General features: G+C 43.2%; 1 protein-coding gene across 7 annotated transcripts in view; it reads right to left on the bottom strand.

The window, feature by feature from the left end:
* Nucleotides 1-13,464, bottom strand: part of STS (steroid sulfatase) — a 285,243-nt gene that overhangs the window by 113,549 nt on the left and 158,230 nt on the right. For all 7 annotated transcript variants that reach the window (XM_065538097.1, XM_074029461.1, XM_074029460.1 and 4 more), the window contains one exon: nucleotides 4,931-5,090. In XM_065538097.1, the coding sequence (XP_065394169.1) occupies nucleotides 4,931-5,090 (160 nt within the window). The remainder of the gene's footprint in view (nucleotides 1-4,930; nucleotides 5,091-13,464) is intronic.

Raw genomic sequence — 13,464 nt, 5'->3', positions numbered from 1 at the left:
GATGTGAACCTGATATAGCTCACTGACTTTTTCATCTGTTTTACTCTATTGAAAAGGTCTTCTCTAGTGGCTCAGCTATAAGTTACTGGGAGAAGTCAGCTAAATCCATTCCTTGTCTCCATTAGACAAAAGTGTGTTGAGCATTAAAGCATTAATTTGTTTTTGAAACTTTAAAAAATGAAGTCAATTTTTATTTTAATTATGGACCAGAAGCTCTAAATATTTCACCTCTAACATTTGATTCTTGAGGTTGCCAGCACTCTGTTTCCTTGCGTCCCAGCTGAAGGGACTATGGTTAAAATGTTGAGTTTTCCAAAAGGTGTAACCAACTATGGCTTGTTGCCATTCTCTATTACTGATGTTAATACCATGTTAGGAAGGGGCATGGTCATACTCATACTATGGCAATATTGTATCTGCTTGCAAAGATGAGACTCAAAGAAACAATTTTCACGTTAATGAATTAAAACACTTAGGTATTAGATTCTTCTTTTTTGTAAGCCCCTGTTGCTGCCTTTTGTAACACAAAAGGTTGTCCTCCATTTATTTCCAAAATCAGCTTATTTGGAGACCTGGAGGGAAATAATTTTTCTGAATATGCCCAGGGTGATGGACACTGAAAGTTCTTCTGATAAGTCATGCCACTGAATGAAAATGAATCACTAACATGCATATGAAAGAAAAATTCACTGCCAGAGAGAAACCTCACGTAAGCACATCATAGGGTTGACTTAGAGAACTATTCTCACTGCAGTGTTAAGATGCTGCAAAACAAAAACAAAACAACAACAACAACAAAAATCTTTCCTGTGTTCCTCCGGACTACCTTTCTTTTGGCTTAAGTAGAAACCTTGGATTCAAGGGCTTCTGATCTGCCACCATGCTTTGATTGGCCAGGAAGGACTCCCACTAGATCCAAAATGCTTCCTGAGAATTACAGGACAGTGCTTGAAGAATAGAGGTCTGCTGAACAGAAATTATCTTCTTCAGACAAAATGCAGAAAGAAGCGAAGGCACTTTGTTAAGTGCCCATCAAACAGCTTGGGTCCAACCTTCTGAATGAGTTTCTTCTCCTGAGAAGTGCAAATTTAATATCTCTCTAGCAGGAAGCTGAGAAAGCTTATTTGCACCACTCTGAGCAGGAAGGAGTTAAGGCTATTTTCTAAAAGGCAGACATCTGTGTATCACATTTATAGATGGATATAGATGTGAGGGTATTGTCTAGATGCTTTTATTGAAAAGTTTTGATGGGATTTTCCATTATAACAACATTTTCCATAAAGAGCAATAATAAATTTCAGGGTAGGATTTCTCAACGTCAGCACTACTGACATAATGGGTAAGATAATTCATCATAGTAGGGGACTGTGCTGTGCATTGCAGGATGCTTGGTGGCACATCTGAGCCAGTAGCACCCTGAGCCAAGACAATAAAAAATGTCTCCAGGCATTGATAAGTGACCCCTGGGGGAAAACACTACTTTAGATATTCAAAGTCTTCTGGACAAATACATAAGAATATTACTGGACCTGGTTGGCAATATGCTTTAAATAAGGTACTGTGTGATAATTCTATTCCCATGAGGCACTTGGAAGCACATTTCTGTTTTCTAACCTGTGCTGTCTCTAGGATGATGAAGACATTTTACAGCTGGACTAGTACCAGAAGCTAGGACCTCAACACAGAAGCAACATATGTGATTTAAAACCAGGTCAACTGGCCAGGTGCCGTGGCTCATGCCTATAATCCCAGCACTCTGGGAGGCCAAGGTGGGTGGATTACCTGAGGTCAGAAGTTCAAGACCAGCCTGGCCAACATGGTAAAACCCTGTCTCTACTAAAAATACAAAAATTAGCTGGGCGTAGTGGTACGCACCTGTAGTCCCAGCACTTTGAGAGGCTGAGGCAGGTGGATCACCTGAGGTCAGGAGTTTGAGACCAGCCTGGCCAACACAGTGAAACCCCCTCTCTATTAACAATGTAAAAAATTAGCCAAGCATGGTGGCGCATGCTTGTAGTCCCAGCTACTCCAGAGGCTAAGGCAGGAGAATCGCTTGACCCTGGGAGGTAGAGGTGGAGGTTGCAGTGAGCCGAGATTGCACTACTGCACTCCAGCCTGGGCAAATGAGCAAGACTCTGTCTCAAAAAACAAAACAAAACAAAACAATGAGGTCAACAAGCACCTCCAAGGTTCATGAAAGGAATCAGAAACAGAGTGGAACCTTCAGTATTGAGAGTTGGTTCTATTGATGACAGAAACCCACACACAAAATACTTGGGTCTTCTAAGAGGGACGCTGTTTACCTTCTTCATTGAGCACATATAAGAAACACAGATTGACCTCCATCAGCCTCAGACTAGAGCAGCTAGAAGGTAGAAGCAGTAAGATTTCCCTTTATGAATCTTCCTCTTTGCCTCTGAACTTTTTCCTTACCTTGCTTTTCCCCCACTGGGTAGAAAGCCATTCCAAGATATTACAAAAGTGAAGAGCAGTGATGGTTTTAACATTATGGGTCATGAGAGACAAATTTAATAAAAGAGATTGACTGAACATTCTGTTCTAGCTACTCGAGGAAGTATTAAGCTTTATTCCAAAGGTAAGAACTACAGCCAATGAGGAGGTGAAATAGAGAATGGGATTTTTGGCTTTATACAGGAAAAACTTTCTGTAAGACACTGCTGCCATGTTTTCCATCACTAGAGTGGAAAAAAAGAATAGTTTGACTGGAGTAGGAGATCTTACAATTCCCCTATTGGCCTCAGACTCAAGGTGAGTGGCTCAAGCCTGTAATCCCAGCACTTTGGGAGGTCGACACAGGAGGATTTCTTGAGCTCAAGAATTCAAGACCAGCTTTGGCAACATGGTGAAACCCCATCTCTATCAAAAATACAAAAACTTAACTGGGCGTGGTGGCGCATGCTTGTGGTCCCAACTACTCATGAGGCTGGGGTGGGAGGATCGCTTGAGCTTGGGAGTAGCAGGGTGCAATGAGCTGAGATGGTGCCACTGCACTCCAGCCTGGGTGACAGAGTGAAACCCCCATCTCAAAAAAAAAAAAAAAAAAAAAAAAAAAGAAGAAGAATATGGATTCAACCAGTGCAGGTCTAGAATCTCCACTCTTAGCCATAGCACCTGCTAGTCTCAAAGTGTGATCCAGAGACTCTCTGGGACCCTTTCAGGAGGTCTGTGAGGCCAGTGTTATCTTTACAACAGGAAGGCACTCTTTGTCTTTCTCACTATCACTCTTTTAGGAGTGTACAGTGAACATTCCTAGTGGCCACAGGGTGAATGATGACATCATCGATGTATTAGCCAATGGAATGTGAGCTTGGAGTACTTTGGTGTCTTAAAAAATTTCATTTTTTATTACTAATATAACAAGCATCTCTTGACACAACCCACATAACCAAAAGATCATTGGGGTCCTCAATCATAGAAGAAATGAAAAGGGGTTTTGAGACCTCAAAGTTTGAGAATAGCTGAACTGTCAAAGCTGCATTTCTCATTGGTGTGTATCTGTGTGTGTTGAGGAAGAGTGTATATCTAAAGCAGAGTTGAAACCACTAAGGAAACAAGGTCGAATACAGTAGGAGGGGGAGGAAATCTATCTCTGGACTTGCTTTGGCAGTGCAGTTGTTTTTGTCTTTCCTTTCGCCTTTCCTCTTCCTTCTCATTGTAGCTGAATTTAAACAAGATTTGCAGCCGCCTGCGTGACATTAGCCTGGTCTGTCACCAAACTAATGAAAACAATTAATCAGTGTGCTTCACTTAAAACTCTTCAGATTGGTAATAACACTTAGGAAGAAACCACTGGCAATGTCATATGAAGTCGTATTTAAATTTAAGAGAAAGACATTTCATTTAGAACTTCTCAGTGAAGACGTGCTGGGAAATGGGGCGTTAGCTGGGGAACTGGCTGCATTTCTCACTGTTACAGCAAAGGGCTGCTGAGTGTGGACAAAGGAAAAGGTGTGGGATCCCAATGTCAGAGGTCAAAGAGGTTGTGGCCCAGCTGCACAATGGCAAGCAATGGAGGGGTGAACAGACGAGAACAATAGCATGAGCACAATGCTGAAAGACCAAGGCTGAATTAAACACTACCCATCCACCTTCCTGGTCACTAAAAACCTTCAGTGCCTCTGAGTTTATTTCCCTCTGGATAAAGAGATTGGCAGAGGGGTTTTTACATTGGCAAACCCACCAGTAAAGCCCCAGACTGGACAGAGATAACAAGTCCAGCTGGAGGCAGTGTGACACTCCAAATAGAGGGCCTCAGCAGCGGCCTCAGGGCAGCTTTCCTCTGACCTTCTCCTGCCCTCCTGGCTCTCAGTCCCACGCTACCCCAAGGTGCCAGAGAAACTAGAATCCCTCTTCCCCATAAGAACCAAAACCGCGATCCCCAAAACCATCATCAAAACTAAAAGTATGAATCCAACTTTCCCCCTGCCTTTCCGTGGAAAAACTGCCCATAAATAAATCCTCTGACCTACCTTGTTTGACTGTAGGTCATAAGACCCCTGCTCCGGAGAGGGCCCTGTCCCATGCCCAGAAGGAAGGAACACTGCTCAGAGAGGCCAAGACGCATCTAGATAGACAGGCCTGGCTGGGTTTCCCCACTCAGTCCGTTAGCATGAGGTCAGACTTTTCCCTCCAATTCTACTTCTACACACTGCCCGTACTTTGTTGAACGACAGCATAAAAATGAACAATTTCCCCAATTTAGGTCTTCCTTTGGAAGCCTCCTGTGTACACGTTAAGTAAATTTATATTCCTTTTATCCTACTAATTGACCTGCCTCAAACCCGTGATTTTCAGGAAAACTCCAGGGGGCCAAAGGCCTTGGTCCCCACACCATTATGCAGGCAAACCGGAGCATATTGGGCTGTGAAATCAGAGCTCGACAATACCAACCACCCTGGCATCAGAGTACCTGTCCTCAGGCAAGGGTGCTCCAGCCAGCTTGGCTACTGTAGGAAATATGTCCATGTTGCTAGTGGGCTCATCAATCTTCTGGCCAGCCTGTATCACCCTGGGCCAACGAAGGATGCCTGGAACCCGGATACCTCCTTCCCAGTTGTTTGCTTTTCCTCCTAAAAGATCAAAAAAGAGGTAAGAGGCAACAGGGAGATTTCAACGCTTTCAATGCTCACTTCAATGGACTCTTTTGTGCTCAGTGTAGAATAACCAACTGCTCTAATTACATAGATTCCATCCATGAGTATTCCATGAGCAATATAGTATATGTTGTATTGAAAAAAGGAATATATATGACACAGTCACCACCATGCGTGACATGGTCAGCACTGTATGGCATCTTGAACAAAAACTTTGTAATCAGAGGGACTCAACGCAACAAAGATTTGAGTCACCAAAGATTCAAATCAATGACTCTGGAGTCAGGGAATTCAAGTTCCATTTCTACTTGACACCAGCTGTGGTAGGCAAAATAATGGTGCCCCCAAGTGTCCGCATCAAAATTCCTGGAGCCTGGAGCCTGGGGAAATGGGTATTTTGCCTTATATGGCAAAAGGGACTCTAAACATGTGACTAAGGATTTTGAGATGAGGAGATTACCCTGCATTGTCTGAGTGGATCCAATGTAATCATAGGGTTGTAAACAAAAAATAAAATCCTAAGCACCTCGACTAACAGAATGGACCCCTCCTCTCAGCAAAGGGCATTCCAAAGGTTTAACCTGAAACACTAGTTCAGGCCATGATGGAAAGAGGGGATTGAACATGCCTCATTTTGCCCTCCTTCCTTTGGAATTCAGGTACAACTGACCAGCATTAACATTAAAACAGAGACCTTAAGACGGACAAAACAGACTCTTTGTAGCAATAAGATACCAACACCACAGACAGCAGGCCCTGATAGAAATTGAAGTAGTTTACCCCAAAATATATTTCTTTGACATTTCAAAATAACCCCACACAGCTGTCTCTTGTGAGGAAAACCTACAAGACAATCCCCTTCTCTTCCGGGGTCTTTTCCCTGATCTGGGAGAGAACTGAACTGACCAAGAGTCTGGTATCTTTTAAAGTCTGATAAGAAACATGTACAATGTATTCTCTCTAAAGCCTGCTCCCTGGAGGCTTCATCTGCATCATAAGAACCTTGGCCTCCACAACCCCCTTATTTTAACCCAGACACTCCCTTCTATCGACTGCAGGTCTTTAAATCAACTCTTTCAACCAACTGCCAATCAGAAATTCTTTGAGTCCACCTATGACCTGAAGCCTCCTCACCCCCCACCCCCCGACTCTGACTCCAGACTGAACAATGTACATCTTACATGTATTGACGGATGCCTTATGTTTCCCTAAAATGTATAAATCAGGCTGTAGCCAGAGCAGCTTGGGTACATGTTCGCAGGATCTCCTGGGCCTGTGTCTACTTGGCTCAGAATAAATCTCTTCAAACGTTTTACAGAGTCTGACTCTTTTTGTAGACAGGGTCCTTTCAAGGGAAAGAGGGAGTCAGAGAAGTGGAGGGGTATAATCACGGAGAGAGGCTGGTAGATGCTACGCTGTTGACTTTGAAGGCAGAGAAGGGTACCCCAAACCCAGGAATGCAGGCAGGCGCTAGGAGTTGGATAAGGCAAGGAATAAGATTCTCCCCTAGAGCCTTCAGCAAGAAACAGCCCTGCCAACACCCTGAGGACCCATTTAATTCATGGTTATTCTCAAAGGAAAATAAATCATTCTACCAAAAAGACACCTGTACCTGTATGTTCAGTGCTGCACTATTCACAAGAGCAGACGTGGAATTAATCCAGGTGCCCATCAACAGGGATTGGATAAAGAAAATGTGGCACATATATATCATGGAATACTACACAGCCATAAAAAAGAACAAAATATTGTCCTTTGTAGCAACATGGTATAGCTAGAGGCCATCATCCTAAGTGAATTAATGCAGGAACAGAAAATCAAACACTGCATGTTCTTCCTTATAAGTGGGAGCTAAACATTCAGTACTCATAAACATAAAGATGGCAACAATAGACACTGGGATCTACTGGCAGGAGAGCAGGAGGAGGCCAAGGAGTGCAAAACTATCAGGTACTATGTTCACTACTTGGATGACAGGAGCATTAGAACCCCAAACCTCAGCATAATGCCATATACCCATGTAACACACCTGCACACGTACCCGCTGAATCTAAAATTAAAAAAAAAAATCATGTTGTTTTGAACCACTAAATTTGTGGTAAATGATTACAGCAGACATAGGAAACAGATACACCAGCCCTTTGCATTTGAGAAAACAGCTTCAGCTATCTGGGTCTCACATTCCCACAACGTTTCCATGCGAGTATTATATGGAATGATTATCCCAACTGCCAAGCTCAGTGCCTGCAAGAGAGGAAGGGCACAAAAAATGGCTATTATCATCATTGTTATTATTTTATTACCAGGATGGCTCTTACCAGGAGAGTTGAGGAAACAGGCTTTGTGCCTATGAGGCAATTAGAATATAATTAAATACAGCATTGAAAGGGTACTGGCAGAGGCTGAAAGACTGAGTTCACAGTGGATCAGAATGTCAGCAGATAATCTCAGAAGATGGTCATTGAAGGAACCAAAACATTTCACCCCAAAATACTCTTCTTTAACATATTTTGAGGTGGATGTTCAGAGGGTCTGCAAACAGAAGCAGCCCTGCAAAACTGTCTTTTGTGGGGGAGATTTGAATCTGTAGAGAAAATCTGGTTGGGCGTGGTGGCTCACACCTGTAATCCCAGCACTTTAGGAGGCTGAGACGGGTGGATCACCTGAGGTCAGGAGTTCAAGACCAGCCTGGCCAACATGGTAAAAGCATGTCTCTACTAAAAATACAAAAGTTAGCCAGGCGTGGTGGCAGGCACCTGTAATCCCAGCTACTTGGGAGGATGAGGCATGAGAATTGCTTGAACCCGGGAGGTGGAGGTTGCAGTGAGCCAAGATCTTGCCACTGCACTCCAGCCTGGATGACAGAGTGAGAATCTGTCTCAGAAAAAAAAAAAAAAGAAGAGAGAGAGAAAATCTGCATTGAGGCAGCCAGGCTTTCTCTGAAGGCCTCCCTTGTCTGATCTAGGAAAGATGAACTGAGAGACTCACACCTTTAAAGTTCTGCAAGAAACATTCACCATCTCTTCTCTCTGGGGACTGCTACACAGGAGGTTTCATCTGCATAACAAGACCACCTCTGCTAGCCAGGCGTCCTCTTCTCCCCTCTCTTAACCTGTGTGGCCACGAGGCAAGGCCCCATTCTTTCTGTAACCTCAAGATGGTATAAAAGCATCAACCCTCTAGCCATTTCTTTGAGATCTATTTTGTAAGGCTCCATGCGTGTTAATAAATTTGTGTGCCTTTTCTCAGTTGCCTTTGTCAGCAGATTTTTCGCAAACCTTCAGAGGGCAAAGGGACAGTTTTCCTGTGGCCCCTATATGACCAACACCTCCCGTTGAGGGATGGAGACCAAGCGCTCCAGTATAGGGCTTAGACAGGACAGGCCTGAAGTCACTCCAGCTGGGCAGGTGACCCATGGCTGGGGGAATAAACACTGCTTCCTCACCCTTTATGACAAAGACAGCACAGAGCTAAGTGGTACTGAAGTAGCCATCAGGAAGTTAGACTGGGGACAAAGGGAGTGGAGTTGAAGTTCAGCTACTCAAAAAAGAGGCTGTTTTAAACAATTGGTGTGAAGCATTAAATAGACAGTTAAGTGAGAATGAAGCCAATGAAAAAATGCTCATTCCTCTCAGGAATATCATGTGTGAGTCACACTGGAAATAAACGCCACTTAGGAAGCAAATTACTAGAGACAGAGGTTTCAGGGGTCCTGAAGCAAATCTCCATTGTTAAAAGCTCATCTCTCTTTTTTTTTTTTTTTAACCTTTACAGGAATGCCTCCTTTTATTGCATTCTGCGCTATCTGCGCTAGTGTGTTTTGTGTGTTTTTCAGATGTCACATTATTTATCTATGTATTTGTTTATGTACTTATTCTTATTTATTTTAGGTTCAGGGGTACATATGCAGGTTTGTCATATAGGTAATCTGCATGTCTTGGGAGTTTGGTGTGCAGATTATTTCATTACCCAGGTAACCAGTATGGTGCCTGATATGTAGTTTTTCAGTCCTCTCCCTCCTCCCACCCTCCACTCTCAAGTAGGCCCCAGTGTCTGTTGTTCCCTTCTGTGTGTCCATGTGTACTCAATGTTTAGCTCCCACTTGTAAGTGAGAACATGCAGAATTTGGTTTTTGGTCCCTGCATTAATTCTTTTAGGATAATGGCCTTCAGCTCCATCTATGTTGCTGCAAAGGACAGGATCTCATTCTTTTTTGTGGCTGCATAGTATTCCATGGTGTGTATGTACCACATTTTCTTTATCCAGTCCACTGTTGATGGGTATTTCAGTTGACTCCATGTCTTTGCTATTGTGAATAGTTAAAAGCTCATTTCTTACAGCTGAAGACTGTAGACTGAATTCCTCTCCTCAGCAGGCTCTGACCTTTGCAGACATTCAGACATTCTACATGCCCAGTCACTTAGGGGAGATTCCTATGGAAGTTCACATCATACTTTGTAGTTTCTGTGATGGCCTCCTAAGAAAGTTAAAACTCTTCCCCTTATTTTATCTTTTCAACATCACTTGAAGGTAATTCTCTGACAGATACTGTGATTCCTGCTTCACAGAGATCACAGCCAACAAATGGGAAGTTTAACTACTTTGCCGTAGTTCATTCAAGCAGTTGAAAGCAGAGCTTTGGGAGGAATCTCAATGTGTGAATTACAGTCTAGTTTTCCTTTTGTTCCATCAAACTCATAAAATTTTCACCTGCTTATCCTGCTACTTGATCAAACTCACACCATCTTCACTTTAAATCTAACAACAACAAAATAAGTGATTGTTATAGAACAAAAAAGGGCTGGTTTCATGAATGGTTTAGATATACAAATATTGCCCCCTTGTTTTAAATAAAACAGCATAAATAAATGGGAACAAAAACCAAACTATTAAAATCAGGAAAAAGCACCCTCTCAAAGTTAATCTTCTAGATGCAACGTGGCATTGTGTATTGGATTCCGAAACAGAGAAAGGGCATTAATGGGAAAGCTGGTAACATGGGAAGGTTAATTTTGACAAAGACACCATAGTTGTGTAGGATGGTAAGATTGCAGATAGCTGGGTGAAAAATAGACCTCTGTACTACCTTTGTAATTCTCCATCAATCTAAACTCATTCATAACATTTTCATTATAATATATATGAAATATATAACATAGTTGTACAATCTGAGGCTGAGAGAACTTCAGTTATGTGCTGACGGTCACTTATTTAGTAAGCAGTAGAGTTACAGATACAAATCCAGGTTTGTCTGACTCCAAAGCCTGTGAATTTTTTTTTTTTTTTTTTTTTTTTTTTTTTTTTGAGACGGAGTCTCGCTCTGTCACCCAGGCTGGAGTGCAGTGGCCGGATCTCAGCTCACTGCAAGCTCCGCCTCCCGGGTTCACGCCATTCTCCGGCCTCAGCCTTCTGAGTAGCTGGGACTACAGGCGCCCACCACCTCGTCTGGCTAGTTTTTTTTTTTTTGTATTTCTTAGTAGAGACAGGGTTTCACCATGTTAGCCAGGATGGTCTCGATCTCCTGGCCTCGTGATCCACCCGTCTCGGCCTCCCAAAGTGCTGGGATTACAGGCTTCAGCCACCGCGCCCGGCCAAGCCTGTGAATTTAAACAGTTGTCCGATATCACTTTATCTTTGCAGCAAGAGCACTGGTGCCAAGTTTTCTATGTCCTGAGAGAAGAGGATCACACCATATTTGTAAACCACATTTAGTTTCTACAGCCTATGTCGAAACTCAGAAAGATACATCTGAACAGTAGAATTAAGGATTGAGGCACCGAGTGAATTTCGTACCCTCCCAGGAGTTGATCTGTGCATCATCTTTAAGGTGAAAGGCAATGTCCAAGGATGGTTTACTAGGGCTCACCAGGGGAAGCCAAGGGATGCATCTGGCTGTAGAGCCATGTGAGAGAGTGGCTGAAAAACATGGCCCTTAAACAGCAGATAGTGGCTGGGTGCAGGGGCTCATGCCTGTAATTCCAGCACTTTGAGAGGCCTAGGCAGGTGGGTTGCTTGAGACCAGGAGTTCAAGACCAGTCTCGGCACCGTGGTGAGATGCCATCTCTACAAAACAAAACAAAACAAAAAATTAATTTAAAAAATTAGCCAGGTACGGCGGCACACACCTGTAGTCCCAGCTACTCGGGGGGGGCTGCTTGAACCTGGGAGTTTGAAGCTGCAGTGAGCTATGACTGTGCCCCTGCACTCCAGCCTGGGTGACAGAGAGACAACATGTCTTAAAAAACAGAAACCAAGCACATAGTTTCACAAAAATCCACAGGCACATCCACGGTCTGTGTATTTTACAACCCAAGCGCCAGTGATCTATTCCCCTCTGAGGAATGTGCTAATATCCCAGAACTCCGGGTGATGGAAGAGACATCCTATAAGAACATGGCTTGATGTATAACCACGCTGAAAGCAAAACAAAATAAAACACATCTCCTGCAGAGGCCCTGGAAATATCACAGCCTGCCAGAGATTCCAGATCCCCAAAGGAGCTCCGAGCCACAAATGGCCACCTGGTGGCAACACTTCTGTCTGGGTGCAAAGAAGCGGCTTACCTCTGCTCAGGTAAGATGCACAGAGCACCTCTATTGCAGGCATGGGACTATGTGCCTGTAGCCCCTAGATCTAGCCACCTACTGACCACCTGAATGGTAGCACCAGGCATGGTTTCGTCTGCAGCTAGTGTTAACAAAATTGTCACACTTGTGAAATGCTCTGTTGGAAGCTCTGAACCCACTATGTGGAACATCACAAGATTCCCATCTTGTATTAATAGTTCTGAGTCTATATTCAGGTCCTAAAGAAATGTATCCATAAACATAATCTTGTGCAATTTTCTAAAGCTATAAAGGGAGAGATTTTACAACAGTCATGGCAAAAAAATGTTTTAAAATTTTTTTAACAGATGATGAACACATCCGAGCACACACTGCCTATGGAAAAACATGTTGGAGGAAGCATGATCACACATTTGCAGGCATGTGTTGATGAGCAAGTGCCCTTGTTTGTCAGATGGTGTAGCTTTCAGTCTCCTTCCTCCTGCGATATTGCGTTGAAAATGAGATGCGCCAAATGTGTCTGTCAGGCTGAAAAAGCACCAAAATCTGCTCTCCCAGGCACCACTCACATTATCATTGAGCAGAGTTCAGAGGAACTCAGAGGGTGGACACGGGATGCTTCATTCATTCAGCAGACATTTAATAAGCACTGACTTGCTATGATCAGGACTAATGATGGAGTTTCACATGTACCCCAAACCATTCAAACTCATGACTTAAATATTAACTCTTGATTCTCACCATCACTCTGCAAGGCAAGTAACCCATTTCACAGCCAAGAAAACTTTGGCAAAGGTTACACAGCCAGTAATTGATGGTATTAGGTATAGTTCTAGAACCTGTCCTGCCAAATGCTAGGCTTTACTGATTTTCACATCCCTAAATGGGACACAAAGGTATACCATGGAGATTATGCCCTACAGAAACTCACAGCCTCAAAAGATAGCTCAGATAATACTCACTGAGAACTGTGATTGTATGCCAACAGAATCCCAGAGAGAACACAGTGAACAGGGACCTTGCCCTACAGAAATTAAAAGTCTCAAAAGACAACTTAGATATATCCACAGGCCAGGCACAGTGGCTCACACCTGTAATTCCAACACTTTGGGAGACTAAGGTAGGAGGATCACTTGAGGTCGGGGTTTGAGACCAGTCTGGGCAACATAGTGAGACCCAGTCTCTACAAAAAATAAGAAATAAAATAGTCAGGTATGGTGGTGCATGCCTCTAGTCCCAGCTACATGGGAAGATGAGGCAGGAAGATTGAGTAAGCCTAGGAGGTTGAGGCCGTAGTGAGCTGTGATCATGCCACTGCACTCTAGCTTGGGTGACAAAGTGAAACCCTGCCACAAACAAACAAACAAACAAAGATATGCCCACAGATAACTTTGATTAAGTACCAACAAAAATCAAAAGAAATGTCTTTTACCTGGGCAAACCTGCCCTGTACCAATAGGTTTTGACTTGGGTTTTGAAGCAGAAATTAACTTAGGAAAGTTGGAGAATGGGATATGGGGGAAAGAAAAAAAAAAAAACAGGTGAAGGAGTATGAATTATTTTTTCTGAAAATTTATAAGCAGAGAAAAAGCCATGGTCTAAGTTTAAAATTTAGTAGAGTAATTGTCCAACTCACACTTTTAACATCCTGATGGCATGTTGTGATGATGTTCTCATCACAGAAGGATGATGGCTGAGTTACTCAATCTCTCTAGGCAAGCGTAGCAAGGATTCTTCTACAATTTACTCCAAGACTCTTGTTAGAAACAGCTGTTTGCAAACCA

Source organism: Macaca fascicularis, chromosome X, assembly GCF_037993035.2.
Source record: "Macaca fascicularis isolate 582-1 chromosome X, T2T-MFA8v1.1".
Lineage (NCBI taxonomy): Eukaryota > Metazoa > Chordata > Mammalia > Primates > Cercopithecidae > Macaca > Macaca fascicularis.
This window is presented reverse-complemented; position numbering and strand designations above follow the sequence as displayed.